The 15,323-nt window shown below is 38.8% G+C and overlaps 1 protein-coding gene across 2 annotated transcripts in view; it reads right to left on the bottom strand.

Annotated features, from left to right (window-relative positions):
• Positions 1-10,487: 10,487 nt before the first annotated feature.
• Positions 10,488-15,323, bottom strand: part of JHY (junctional cadherin complex regulator) — a 67,091-nt gene continuing 62,255 nt past the window's right edge. For both annotated transcript variants that reach the window (XM_034665997.1, XM_034665998.1), the window contains exons 7-9: positions 14,770-14,850; positions 13,844-13,972; positions 10,488-11,119 (exon numbers count right to left, since the gene is read on the bottom strand). In XM_034665997.1, the coding sequence (XP_034521888.1) occupies positions 10,925-11,119; positions 13,844-13,972; positions 14,770-14,850 (405 nt within the window). In that variant the 3' untranslated portion in view covers positions 10,488-10,924. The remainder of the gene's footprint in view (positions 11,120-13,843; positions 13,973-14,769; positions 14,851-15,323) is intronic.

Raw genomic sequence — 15,323 nt, 5'->3', positions numbered from 1 at the left:
ACTTTACCGCTAATTCATGCAGTGATAAAAGTGATGGGGGGGGGGGGATTTTGTCCTTGTATTATGTAGAGGAAAGGATTTTGCATAGTGATTTTGGATGTAAAATTTTAAAGTTAACTGAAAATTAGCAAAATCTTAGATCAGTTTATAGAAAAACTTTTGGTGAGGAGCAATCTGAAATTTAAATTGGCTTTCTGGGGAGGTACTGCTCCACTCTGGATTTTAGCTCTTTTCATTCAAGCCAAAACAGAGTACCTGCTTGCTGGGATGTTTTTAAAGACATTCACACATCGAGTAGGATGAAAAATAAAACTAAAAATTTTGCCTAATCTTTATAGACAAGGCAACTGAGAGTCTGGGAGATTGACTTGCTCAATGTCCTAAAAGTGATTAATTGGATGAGTTACAAATTAATACATGTAGAGATCCAAGATCATTTCAATAAAAATTGAGATAAAAAATTTATGATTCTGTTTTCTTTCCAGATTCTCTCCATTGTATTTTCTGGTTTTAATTCCTCCTCCCAAAGACCTCTTTCTTGTTGATTTTATTTACTCTTTTCCTCTTAGAATTCCCAGTGCGCACAGTAGATAACTCTTCCTCCATGATTTCATTTATAATTCTGTGAGCCTTCTCTTCTTACTCTCTTCACAAAATTGTGTAGCTGCAGCTGGATTTGGCATCATAGCCACTGGCTACATGGCTTGGCTTGGAGAGTTAAATTCTAATCTTCCTTTTGCTCAGTATTACATTACTTGACATCAGAAATATAAGGAGAGTGTCCTTTAAGTTAAGAATGGTGAGGAGAGGGGCGCCAGGGTGGCTCAGTCATTAAGCATCTGCCTTCGGCTCAGGTCATGATCCTGGGGTCCTGGGATGTCAGGCTCCCTGCTCAGCCGGAAGCCTGCTTCTTCTCCCTCTCCCACTCTCCCTGCTGGTGTTCCTTCTTTTGCTGTGTCTCTCTCTGTCCAACAGATAAATGAAATCTTAAAAAAAAAAAAAAAAAAAAAAAAAAAAAAAGGATGGTGAGGAGATGTGAGATAAGAGATATAAAAGTATTTACTGTGAGATCTTGGATGAAAAGCACTAGAGGAAGATAATGAATTACAATATAGATCTGAACATATCAGGTTGGTTCTTGATCCCACACTTCATAGGACTACAACAGTAACAACGTAACTAAAAGGTGAGTATTAGTCTTGTGTTCTATCACTATCATTATGAGAGGTTATTTCCCTTTCTAAGGAATTTTTATTTTTTAATTTTTTTTTAAAGATTTTATTTATTTATTTGACAGAGAGACAGCCAGTGAGAGAGGGAATACAGCAGGGGGAGTGTGAGAGGAAGAAGCAGGCTCCTAGCGGAGGAGCCTGATGTGGGGCTCGATCCCAGAACGCCGGGATCACTCCCTGAGCCGAAGGCAGACGCCTAACAACTGCGCCACGCAGGTGCCCCTCTAAGGAGTTTTTAAAACTTCATCTTCTCTTCATCGTTGTCCTACTATATGGACTAAGTGAGGGCATGGTGGCCTTGGATGAAATAGGGCCATATAGGGCCATGAAGTTGCATTGAGATTACTTCATTTAGAACGTTCCTTCTCTCCCTCGTTCTTGTCTCACCTCCATCCTACCCCAGTGTTTCTGTTCTCCCTGGCAGACGTAAATGCTATGTAGGGAGGGAAGGTATAATTCAAATCTACCCCTATTAAGAGATTGAGTTGCCTGTTTCCAATAAAGGATCTAGGAGGGAAATCCAAGATTCAAGCTTTTTTCTGAAGCTTTTAAGAATTTTTTCGTAATCTAAAAAAGGCACACCTTAGGAATGTATCTCTGCCAGAGTTGTATAAAAATCCCCCCAAGAGGGGATTATTTGAATATTTGTAACCTCCATTCTCTCCCTAGCTTCCATGGCTACAGATAATGGAAGTGATTAAGTACACTTGCGAATATTCTAGCCAGAAGTTAAAGAATGGCCGAATAGTCCTTATTCTTCCTCAGTGCTTGACTTGGAATGGGAAATAAACAGTAGAAAGCAATGGGAATAAGGATCGAAGGGTGACTATCCTGAGTTTCAAATGGGAATAATTCACTAGCTAAAGGCAAAAGAACCCCTAATACTTTATGCTTGTTCTGCACTTTTCCCATCTATTTTTTTAAATTCCTTAGTTCTCTCCATTTAATTTTAAAGACTTGAGTTTTGTCACTTACCCATGTACGTTGTTTATACAGTCAAACAGTTCTAGAAGGATTTAAAAAAGCAGTCCCCCTGGCCCTTTCCCTGTTCTCTGTATTACAGAAGCAATCGGTTTCCAGTGCTGAGTGATTTTGTATTTGTCTTCATGTTTCTAAATAATTGCTGAATTGCTGCTCTTTGGTATTTTTGTTTTAGGAATTACCTAGTACTTCATGCTCTAAAAGGTGAAAATTTAGTTCTTTCTTCCCTGTTCCCACCACATANACCTAGTACTTCATGCTCTAAAAGGTGAAAATTTAGTTCTTTCTTCCCTGTTCCCACCACATATGTGCTCCCTCTTCATCTCTTCCTCCATGACAGGGTTTTGGTTAGATCGTTATTATGGTATATATGTTTGACTCTCAGCTCAGCCGGGTAATCAACTCGGATTACTTTTTCCTGCAAGACTTCCTTTTTTTTTTCTCTTGGAATTAATATTTGTCTTATTAATTTTTAATGTACTTGTGACCAATTTAACTCCAGACTCTTCACCATTTGTCTAGAGCCGACTCCCAAAATACTCTTGTTAAGGTTTCATTTTCCCCGAACAAATCGCTCCCCTCTGGGTTTTATGTCTCTGTGTCTCTTTTCCCCTTCATCCTGGGATTCCTTTCAATTTACTTTTGTTTCATGTATTTTCCTCTTTCTTGGTTTACCCTTTCATACCGGGGTGCACAGTCTCTTGTAGTTCCCTGATTGGTGTGTGAAAGGTAAATGTTTTGAGTTCCTCCTTCTCTAAAAAATATCTTTATTCTAACCACATGCTTTTTTTTTTTTTTAAAGATTTTATTTATTTATTTGACAGAGAGAGACAGCCAGCGAGAGAGGGAACACAAGCAGGGGGAGTGGGAGAGGAAGAAGCAGGCTCCTAGCAGAGGAACCTGATGTGGGGCTCCATCCCAGAACGCTAGGATCACGCCCTGAGCCAAAGGCAGATGCTTAACGACTGCGCCACCTAGGCGACCCTAGCCACATCCTTTATTAGCATTTTGGCTAAGTGTAGAATTCTAAGTTGGAAATTATTTTGGAATACTTTTGAAAAATTTAAAAACATCATTCGATTTNAAATTTAAAAACATCATTTGATTTATTTTCATTGGTTTTCAATTGCTGCTGTGAAGATCTAAAGCCATTTTGATTCTTGATTCTTTGTGTATCCTGTTTAATTTATTCATTTGTTTTCCTTTTTGGAAGCTAGTAGGATACTCTCTTTGTAACCAATGAACTGAAATTTTACAGTTGTGTGCCTTGGCTGAGGTCTGTTTACACCCATTGTTCTGGATACTCCGTAGGCTGTTTCAATCTGAAAAGTCCTTTATGTTATGGAAAGTTTTCTTGAATTACTTCTTCAAGGATTTCTATTCTTTGTGTTCTTTATGGAACTCCTGTTATTTGGATTTTTTCCTCTTAGATTTATCCTCTATAATCTTTTTCTCTTCCATTTTCTCTATTTTTATCTTTTTGCTCTACTTCCTGGGAAAATTCTCAATGTTCTAACCTTTAACTTTTAAAATTTCTACTATCATATTTCTAACTTCCAAGATCTCTCTTAATTTCCTTGTCTTCCCCCTCCTTTCTGGTGGGTTTCCTCAATGATATCTTCAGATATGTAGATATCCTCTGTTTGCTCATGTTTATGAGAAAAGAAAAGGCTAATAGGAAGCTATGAATACGTTGACTGTGAGCTTTCCTCTATGATAACATGGTTGAGTTCTTCAGTTGGAAACCCTCTAAAGTCAGAATTTTTAAGGCTTTTATTTTAGGTTGGTCAGATTCTCCAGAGAAAGATTTTTCAAACTCCTGCTTGTAGGAGGAGGCCCAGTGTTCTGGGAGCCATGTGACAAATCAGAGGTCTCTGAGTTTAGAACACATATGTTCCCTATTGACTCTGCTTTCCATATTGTGCCTCCCAACAGAGCCACTCGTCCCTTACCCCAGACATACTGTTCTACCCTCTGCAGAGGGGAGCGCAACCTTTTTTGGGGTAGCAAAGGGGCGGTTGTCTTTCATTTAGCCCTCCTCAGTCCCTTACACCCCTACTTTCAGAGGCAATTGACATCATCCATTCCTGAGCATTTTGGGTATTCTGGAATGTAATCAGATTGATTCTTGGGTTTCCCGTTTGCTAGATTAGAATTTTTTTCAACTTTCATCTGCTGTCCTACTTTTATTATTATTGTGTCTCCTCCTTTTCTTATGTTTATGACTTCTAAAAACCCTTTCCTGTGCTTTTAGTGTGGGCTTGCTAAGGGAGTGAAGTAGGTGTATGTGCATTCATGTGTTTAGTTTAACACATTTACCTACAGTTCTCATAATCTGTAATGTTTTTTAATTCTGGCCTTTACAGTGAGTGGTGGAGGTGTTGATCTTTTCCCTTGATGTTTCTTTTATGCAAGTGCATTTGTTGAGGTACAGGAGAATTGCATTATCATTAGAACAGATTGAAAGGCTGACTTCATTGCCCAAATACATAATAGCCCTTCCTTCTGGCCTCCTATTCATTGATGCAGTACCAATGGCATGGCATCTACCAGTTGGAGGGCATCGGAAGTTAGAGTTAGTCCTTAAGAATCTTGGTCTGTGAAAGGTCTGAATAGTTTTACAGGATATTCTCGGAAATTTCAAGGTGAGGGAATTTATTATTTCATTTTCCTTGGTCTTGGGTTAGTTGAAAACCTAGGTCCCTAATTCACTGAGTCAAGGGACAGGATAAACAGAAAGCAAGACAGAGCTACAGACACACACACACGTGTGCGCGCGCGCACACACACACACACACACACACACACACACACACACCCCTTAAGAGAATGAGACAAACAGGACAGGGAGAATTGGAAGGTGATCAATTAAGACATTAAGTGTTTTGTGACACATGGACGCATCTGCATTTTGCCCTGATAACAAGGCCATCAGCTCATTTTCAGAGGGCTGCCGCCTTCCTCAGTTCAATCCTCAGATCAAAGCAAAACTGTCTGCTTGCATTTTCCAATCAGAATGGGGATGCTAATTTATCCTCCTTAATGTGTGATGGTAAGAGACTCCTTCAATTAACTGAATTCTATAGCCAGCAAAATAAAAGGTATACAAAGAGGCGCAGGCTGGAAGGGCTGAAATTCTCATTAAATCAAAAGGTCCAGTATTCATTACCTCGTGCATCTGAGGCTAAACACTAAATATGGGGATCATCAAAGGAGGTTTAATGGGTTAAATTGAGAATATAATCTAATTAAAATATTAGACATGGCTAAATAGTTCTTTGATATTCATCTAAAGGATTCATTAAAAATAGGTGCTTGAGGCTTGTGTGATTGGAGATTATCAATTTTAAGTAGAGCCAACAAATTCGGAGACCTCATCAGCACTGCTTCGGTGTCCGCATTGTGTGGAGGCAGGGTAATGGGAAAGACCTCCATGCCAGGTGATGGGTTGTTAATACGAGGTAAGGCCACACAGGCTTCATGACAGTGGCTTTGGTAGTTGTCCGGATGGCAAAAAAAGAAAGTGTAAGATTAATTTGGGAGACATATTTGCCACAGAGGAAAGAATATGTTTGAGGCCCAAATTATTTAGCTGTATTCTCTACAGAGAGAGCTATATTGATTTTATTCAATTTTATATATAATACATATGTATATTGTTATCTACTTCCTTCTATGTAGACAGCTTCTGAAGGAATAACTGATCACACTTTTTGGATTTTAAATATCTAAAGATTATTTTCCCCACTGTTAAATTTGCATCATAAGGATACCTACTATTTAAATATCGGTGCTAAAACATGGGATCTTGAGNCTACAGAGAGAGCTATATTGATTGTATTCAATTTTATATATAATACATATGTATATTCTGTTATCTACTTCCTTCTATGTAGACAGCTTCTGAAGGAATAACTGATCACACTTCTTGGATTTTAAATATCTAAAGATTATTTTCCCCACTGTTAAATTTGCATCATAAGGATACCTACTATTTAAATATCGGTGCTAAAACATGGGATCTTGAGGGGGCGCCTGGGTGGCACAGCGGTTAAGAATCTGCGTTCGGCTCAGGGCGTGATCCCGGCATTCTGGGATCGAGCCCCACGTCAGGCTCCTCCGCTATGAGCCTGCTTCTTCCTCTCCCCTCCCCCTGCTTGTGTTCCCTCTCTCGCTGGCTGTCTCTATCTCTGTCAAATAAATAAATAAAATCTTTAATATCGGTGCTAAAACATGGGATCTTGAGAAGCCGGTCTAGCAGTCCCAGTGTTGGGGCTGGTCTCAGGGACGAGCTGTCAACTCAGTAAAGGATATCTGTGAAATCATCTCATATCTCCAAGGCTTCACTAAATATATTTGCCTGAAATGTTCATATCATTGTAATCCTCTCAACCTATTAGAGTTGTTGAAGAGTGGAAGACCGTTTTCTCGGTTTATTGAAAATTAATTACTTACATTGCTCAGGTTTGCCAGGGGAAATGAAAAGGCTGTGGAGAGGCAGTGAGGGAGATTAGTCCTGCCCACCAAATTCCTTTTTCCTCCCCTCATGTTACCCTAAGAGCCCTCCCTGTATTGAGGGTTCGAGAGAACTGAAAAATCTATTTATTTTGCATCTTCATCTTGTGATGTGATGTTTCCACAATATTTTAGGAAGACCCCAACATTCCAGTTATTTCACTGAGCTAAAAACTAAGTAACCAAACATGAACAATGGAATTTTTAAGACTGGGGAATAGAATTAATGAAAAACTCTGCCACCTTTTGCTTTCCATTGAGCAGATGTTTGCCTAGAAAATCAAGATATTATGTTTTCTCGGTGCCTTTGTGAAAAGATGTATGGTTTTGCTAACAAAGCTAGAGGGGGAGCAAGAAAACATAATGTACTTAGTGTAGAGGCAGTGGGGTGAAGGGACCATTTTGGATCTATATTTTTAAGCTTAGGCCCAGTGTGGGGCTTGAACTCATGACCCCAAGTTTGAGAGTCACACGCTTTACTGACTGAGCTAGCCAGGCACCCCAAAGGGGACAAAAAATTTTTTTGAATTTGATTTTGAATATTAGAGTTTAGCTACTCTGGAATCCTACTTCACTGTATTTTAAAGAGTGGAATGTCTAAATAAAATTATTATAATACATATTTCTCCTTTATATTGCCTTTATAGTATACGAATTTTGTCTGACAATATAGACAACTCCTTAGAGTCAGGGATAAAAGGGGGGTGAGACACTCTGGATAAACAAAACCCACAATAATTAAAAATTTTACGTGTGTTGTTTAAAACCCTTCCCTCACTGGGAAAACAACTAAAGAGTCAAATGGAGTATTGGTGTGTCTTTTTGTCTCTGTTTACATTAGGAATAGAAATTATGAAAACACACTTAGAGTTAAAAGTCCTGTCATCATCCCATGAATATTTGAGAGTTGGATGAAAAATGTATTATTCAAGATTTATTCTTTCTCTAATAAAGTTAATCTTAAAAAGGCATATTTAGATGAATAACTTTGATTTTTTTTCTTAAGAATTTTTTATTTTCAAGTGCTACTTTGAATATGATGGTAATGTATGTTTTCAAGAATATTTTGGAAATAAGCAGCTAAATGTGTCCTGATATCTTCAGACTATGACCCAAATTCTATTGATTTTGTGCTGTCAATAAATAATTAAAAAAGAACCCCCCTACCCCACCCCGAGTTTGCTATTGTAGACCATTTGCTATCAACTCAAAGTTCTCAATTAGCTCCAGTGTTGTTATAATTACTAGATGTGTTTTCAAACAACTCCCAGCTAATAACTGTTGGGATGAAGAGTCATTTTCTCACTATAGACTAGACTGCACACTCATGCCGCCGTAAGGTTTTGACAATGATTCATTAACCAATAATAGGGCCCCAATTGGAACCATTAGGCATTAGTGTTTTGCTAGACTTACCTTTTATTTTGTTCCTCAATATTGTCTTTTCTTGGGCTGGTTTCTAGATAACTCCCAAGAGACTCCTTCATATACAAAACAGTATCATGAAGACAGCTGTCATTAAATTCAGCTCCTCGGAACAAAGCTTCCTCTTAAGAGGATGCTCTCCTTGGAAATTCAAGATGGAAAAAACACCATAAAGAGGAGTCTATAATAAGAGTGAATATGTGGTTTAAAGGTCCTTTATTTATACCAGTTCATAGAGATAAGGCAGATTAGGCCCTGTGTCTTTCAGTGGGCATATATAACATCTGGTCAAATATAGGCCCTCCATCATTCTATCACTCAAGTTTAAAGTCCCTTGCTTTCTAATAGGCAGATTGTTTTTACTTCTTAAGTATCTGAAGCAGAAACACTGTAAAAATTGATCACTGATCCACTTGGGTCTACAGAAGATCAATATTGCTGCCATTAATTTCAAGGAGGAGCAGAGAAGTATTTGTCATTCACTGTTTCTGCCTTAGCATCATGATAGCTAGATCTTGCCAGGTGGGCCCAGACAGTGGCCTATTTTGGTTCCTTCTTTGGTCTCAACCCCCAGGTTTTAGCAAATATGTTCTATTTCTGTAGCCACAGACCTTTTAGATGCCACTTGTCACTTTCAATATTTGTGTACAAAGAATTGTGATCTTCTAGGGTTTGGTACAGACTTGCCTTGGAAGTAAAGACTGTGAAATGTTTGACATAGACCGAATTGTGCCACCTGTTTTAGCTAAGTGTGATTCTTGATAGTGAAGGGGTGGAAGGATTTAACAGTGCTTAGCTACCAGAGAAATGGTTAGGGGGGAGGGTTTTAAATGTTCAAAATTGAAATAGTGTCTTTTATGAGTCAACATCTGAATTAATTTATGCATATCTCTTTCAACTCTAACAATGTAGTTATGAAGTGGCCAGATTATATGTGTTAAAATATGATCAGGTATGTAGGAATGCATATTTCTGAAAATGAAACAACGGGAGTGCATGTCCCAAACTGAAGTTCATAATACTTACATGCTCCTTGCCCCCACAGAAAACAAGATCAACCCCTTCCTAGAAACAAATAACCAAACAGCGCCGTCCTTGGTGTTGAAAGACTGCAGATTAGACCGGGCTATTCCATCTCCCATTATTATCAGTCGGACTGACAGATATCAAGAGTCCTTTACCCTACCTTGATCTCCATTTCCTCTTCTGAAAAATTAGGTGAACAAGATAAGCCCATCCCAAGCTCTGAATTCTTTTAGGGTACTCTAATAGAAATGGAATATTTAAAAAATTTGTTCTGTCCCTTTAAATTTGGAAACCTCTCTATATGCATTATTTAATCTTCCAGAGTAAGTTTAAGTCTAAGGCCGTTTGGAAAAAATTTTAGTTCTTAAGTTTTCTAGAACAGTCTTCACCACGTACCACTTCTTTTACAAATATATCTTAGGAGCAGTTTGGCCTATGATTTTCCCAAACTAATACTTCACATATGATATAATTTTCAAAATACCACTGAAACATGATTTGTCAGTTTACTATTTATCTTCAGATATGTGTAGTTTTTCCAGACTTTCAATTCTAATTCCTTTCAGTTTTGAGATATCATGTGCAGGTAGCTTTTATACCACATCATGGTTTATGTAAAATGTTGATAACAAAGGAATAACTCTCCAAAGCCAGCTCTTATGCCACCTGTATAGATCAACAGATTTTTCCCCCTAAATTCGTGTTAAAATTGCCCATTTCTGGATATGGCTTATCGAAGAATGCAATGCCCATCTAATACAAGCAAGTAAGAAAAAATTAAATTCTTCAGGAATTATTTTAAGACCCAGTAATTTTATTCAGTTATCACCTGATGATGTTTATTTAGTTTCAAAAGATAAAAAGTAAATATTTATGAATATTGACACGTAGCAGTAAAGTATGGAATGTTTTCTCATCTTACCTGTGTGTGTGTGTGTGTGTGTGTTTGTGTGTGTGTGTGTGTGTGTGTGTGTGTGTATAAAAGCACAGATGTAACATTTTAAGATGTTTGTGATTGCAAGACGCCTGGCATATTCCCATTCGGAACAAGTAGCTTTGAGAAAGGTTATTGCTCAGAGTTGCCTGAATGGGTGTTTCTGGATTTGTTGGATTTCTAATTTATGTCTCGAAGCCCTGTTAGGACAACACTGGGTTATGTTCTACTTAAAAAAGCAAGTCTAGATGTGCCTTCAGTTTTTCAATTTTATATAAACCCTTTGCTAAATTTAGGGATCTTATTTTATTTTTTAAATTTAGAGACTTTAGAACTATTTGGGAAACAGCATCTCCAAAGGTACTGACAGCTAGTTCAATTTACATTCATATTTATTCGAAACTGAAGTGTTTATACTTCTTTCTTATCAGGAAGGTCAGAGAGGAGCAGAAGTTAGATTTTTTTTTTTTGCTGGGTCACTTCAAGGTTTTCATTATGCAAGGAAGGGTAGTGATTTTTTTTTTTTTTTAAGAAATCAAAAGATCCTCTATGAAACTAAAAGGATTTATTCCCTACTTCTTATTCCACCCAAAATTCTGATTTGAAAATAAATAATGATAAAAAAATCTTCCTAGAAAGTAAAATACAGCTCTGTAAAGTAATAAGGCCCCATACTTTAAATCCTGTACAAAGCAAACGTGGGCTGCAGCTAGAGGACAGAGGGTCATCTGTTTCTATGCACAAAGGTGGGTTGGAGTTTTTTCTCCATGTCCAGTCCCCGGGCATATTTAGTCTCCGACAGATGTGTGGTCTACACAATGTGAAGGACTTTGAAGGCAGCCACAGCCTGTTTTTCCCTTTCGTGTCTGCTCTGTAGTATTTCCAGCAGTGAGATTTCAGGCAGAGGGTCTTTTCGAGGATAGGTGGGAATTTTCTTTTCCTTTGATACTTGATCAGTCAGATTTGAAGGTTTGGGTTTGGGGATGGTCTTGGCGTATTCCAAAGCCTACAAGCATAAAGATAACGTTTGATTTGAAACGGGAAGTGAGCCCCGGATTCCTTAAATGAAATCAAGCCTTAGGAGATGTTTACTGGTAATACGAACGGACACTATCGCTACCATAAAGTTCTAGGATGCTGATGGGAAATGCAAGTCCTGTAATATAACGCAGTTTCAACAAAGTGAGTTAGCCACACAACAGCATGCTATGAAAAAGAGCTGGAAAATGCAACAGAGTTGTGCCTTTGGGCATTTTCTTTATGAAATGGAGTTTTATTCAAGTGTTTGAAAACAGATTTCTCACGTGTTGGCTCTATTTAGCTTCTGGCTGTCTTATTAAAACCAAACTTCTATTAAGGAGATACTAACAGACCTTTCCATTCAAAGTGGGCTTACTACAGCTTGGGACCAAAGACATCACTGTAGTTGACATACAATGAGCCTCCATTATTACATCAACTATTCTCTTTCCCAGGCCCTTGGAACTATTTATTAGAGGTTGGAAATTATTCTTTTCTTTAGTATATCCATAGAAGCCTAGAGACTGGAAAAAGCAGTCTTTTTTTCAGTGATGTCAGTTCGAAAAGGCACTACAATAAAAATGAGATCACTAAATATGATTTCTAAATCTGTCTTTATATCAGTTTTATATTTTAGTAAGTTTCTGGGGGTGCCTGGGTGGCTCAGATGGTTAAGCGTCTGCCTTAGGCTCAGGTCATGATCCCAGCGTCCTGGGATCGAGTCCCACATTGGGCTCCTGGCTCAGCGGGGAGCCTGCTTCTCCCTCTCCCTCTGCTTCTCCACCTGCTCGTGCTCTCTCTCTCTGTATTTCTGTGTCTCAAATGAATAAATAAAAAAAATAATTTTCTTGATGGCTGAAATGGGAGTAGATAGTATATTCAGGTGCTGGAAGGGGAAAGAAAATGTCCAAACTTCTCAGTGTGTGTAGGTGACTTCTGTAGGAATTTCTAATTACAGACTTGTTGTCTTGAATCTCTTCATGGAAAAAATAATGGGTTGGAGAAAAAAGAAAAAGTGGCACCATGGAAACTCAATCAAGTGGACTGAGGTCTTCAAGGTCCAAGGAAGAAAGGCAATAAATAGAAAATAGGATGGTCTGTGAGAGAGAACATGAAGTACAAATTCCTAAAAGCACCAAAGGGTCACTTGTCCCTCATGCAAAGAGTCCCATGTTCTTCCTGGGACTGAGACAGAGACTTTGCACTGCCAGGCTCAGTGTCTCCGCTGAACATATTTCATTCACATCCTGACTTATAGTTGGATGTCCTCTGAGAGGGAGAACATTCTGTATTTTATGAAATCATTTTTCATGGCTAGAGGGACCTATATATTACAGTTCATTGGGAAAAATGTAGGGGAATGAACCTGAAAGAAACAAGGAAGGACTTTTCTTTTGACATACGTACCTGTAAATGGCAAGAAGACACTAATTCCTTAAAATTTAACGGTAGAGAAGGAAATTGATAGGATTTATCAGGATTGCTAGTTTCTTCTAAGAAATCACCTTACTATTCAATTATAAAAAATTTTTTTTGAGAATAGTTGACACACGTGTTACTTTGGTTTCAGGTGCACAACTTAGTGATTCAACTTCTCTATATGTCATGCTGTGCTCACCACAAGTGTAGCTACCATCTGTCACCATACAACGTTACCACAGTGTCATTGACTGTATTTCCTGGGTTATACCTTCCATGCTCATGATTTACTCATTCCATCACTCAAAGCCTGTTCTCTCTCTTTCTCCCTTTCATACATTTTGCCCATCACCCCACCACCTTTCCTTTGGCCACCATCAATTTATTCTCTGTATTTATAGGTTGGATTCTGCTGCTTGTTTTGTTCATTTGGTTTTCAGATACCACATATGAATGGAACTGTATGGTATTTGTCTTTCTCCGTTCTGACTTGTTTCACTTAGCGTAATATCCTCTAGGTCCATCCATGTTGTTACAAGTGGCACCATCTCATCCTTTTAAAAAAAATTTTTTTTAAAGATTATTTTTTAGTTTTAAGATTTAATTTTTTTATGACAGAGACAGAGAGAGAGAGAGTGAGAGAACTAGTGGGAGGAAGGGCAGAGGGAGAAGCAGACTCCATGCAGAGCAGGGAGCCCAATGTGGGACTCGATCCCAGAACCACGGGATCATGACCTGAGATGAAAGCAGATGCTTAACCGATTGAGCCACCCAGGCACCCTCATCCTTTTTTTGAAGGCTGTGTAATATGCTTCTCTGTGTGTCCACAGTGGCTGCACCAGTTTACATTCCCACCAGCAGTGCAGGAAGATTCCTTTTTCTCCACATCCTCATCAATCCTCGTTATTTCCTGTCGTCTTGATTCTAGCCATTCTGACCAGGGGTAAGGTGATCTCATTGTGGTTTTGATTTGCATATCCCTGGTGATGAGTGATGTTGAGTATCTTTTCCTGTCTGGTGGCCTCAATATTCATTTTTATGTGTGTCAAATTTGAAATACAGGAAGAAAACACGTGGAGGACTTAAGACCATGATGAACTTCAGGCTAACCTTACAGCATCATTCGTACACATGTTATTTGTGTATCAATATCTGTGAATGATGGATAGCCACAGGAATGGCAGTGGCTAAGACATCTGGGTTCAAAGGCCTGGGGAATTTGTGAAGCGGTAACAAAGGTTGCTTTCTAATTCTAACTGGAAAGCTAACTGTCCTGGTGGGGATTTCTTACCTTCTGCCGAGGGATGGCAGGTTGACTTTCAACTTTCGCTGTTTGTGGTTTTGACAGAATGGATAGCGTCTTCATGTTATACTCCTTAACTTGTTTCGCGTATTCCTTTTTTTGGATTAATTTCTGCATCTGTTGAGAGAAACCACGTTACGACAGTGCACAGGTCCTGCTGGATCTTTCTGTTCTCTCTTTAAAAGCGGCACTCATTTTAGAGAGCTGGCATATTGTATCAGCCGCAGAGAGGAAATGGGATTACCACGCGTAAGGCAACAGCAGTGAAAGAGTTAAGTTAATGTTTCTCCTAGAAACAGTCTCTCTCTGAGGGGGGACATCACTGCCATAGCACACCCAGTGTTCCCTTAACAGGGTCTAAATCACATTCAGCTCCTTCTTTGTTGCATTTACCCAATTTATTTTCATTTTGGCTTCCAACTTTGAACTATACTCTCTTTTTATGCCTTGAGTGCAACTGTAGTTAAAACACATTAAATGAAGATCTTCTTTCACTAGAGGAAAGGAAATAAAGTGGATGCACTTTTCAGGGGTTGGGAAACTCTTATCCTAAGTGTCTTCTCTGTAGCCACTCTTCAGAATTACCAAGATCGCTCTATTGGGAAAGACCAACGACCATATAACACACACTTCTCTTTTCATGTGCACGTGGCCCCCTTTTCTGTGAGGGCCTTCAAGACTAACTAAAAGGTGGATACATAAAACAACACCGGCTAGGTAATTTTATCTTGTGGTAAAAGGAGTATCTGGGTCTCTATTACTAATGCTATTTCACAAGGGTCTCTATTTAGAGGGAGACATTTGGATTGGGACTTGGTTCCAGGCGGTGGGTGGGAGTCATGTCTGTACAGTTCTGCTAAAACACAGGTAGGCAAATCCAAGCCTACAACATGTTTTATGCACATCACACTCACTTTGTCTCTGATGGACTCAAGGTCAGGTCCAAGGCCTCCAAGCTTCACATCTCTTTTCTGATAACCTTTCGGCTTGGAGCTCTACAAATACAAAGAGACCGTTTCTTTTAAGGAATTGTGTGCCCCCCCCACCATGCTGTCATAGCCACATAAGGAAAGAATGGAAGCCCGTGTGGACTGTTGGGAGAGTGGGTGCATTTCCTGACAATTCTTCCACTCTCTTGGTAGTCCTTGATAATAGCTTCTTGGGTAATTTGTAGCTGGTCAACTAACATGTTCTGACTTTTCCAACTTCTGCAACAACAAAAAAATTGGAATTCTGAAAATTATAAATAAAAATTTCCAAGTGAACAAAGAGCTGTTTTGTTATTAACATTCTAAACATCTACATTGCCACTTTGCTGCTGCCATTACCATTACATCTGGTCTGGTACAGTTCACAAAACCAAATGATTTCCTGGGAAGAGGCAATCTAAATCAGGTAAGCATTGCTTCAAAAGGAGAGTGCCCAGTCTAATGATGTCATAACATTCAAAAGACCCGTAAATTTTTTT

The sequence above is a fragment of the Ailuropoda melanoleuca genome, chromosome 8 (assembly GCF_002007445.2).
Source record: "Ailuropoda melanoleuca isolate Jingjing chromosome 8, ASM200744v2, whole genome shotgun sequence".
NCBI lineage: Eukaryota > Metazoa > Chordata > Mammalia > Carnivora > Ursidae > Ailuropoda > Ailuropoda melanoleuca.
The sequence above is the reverse complement of the archived record's forward strand: the minus strand, read 5'-3'. Positions and strand labels throughout refer to the sequence as shown.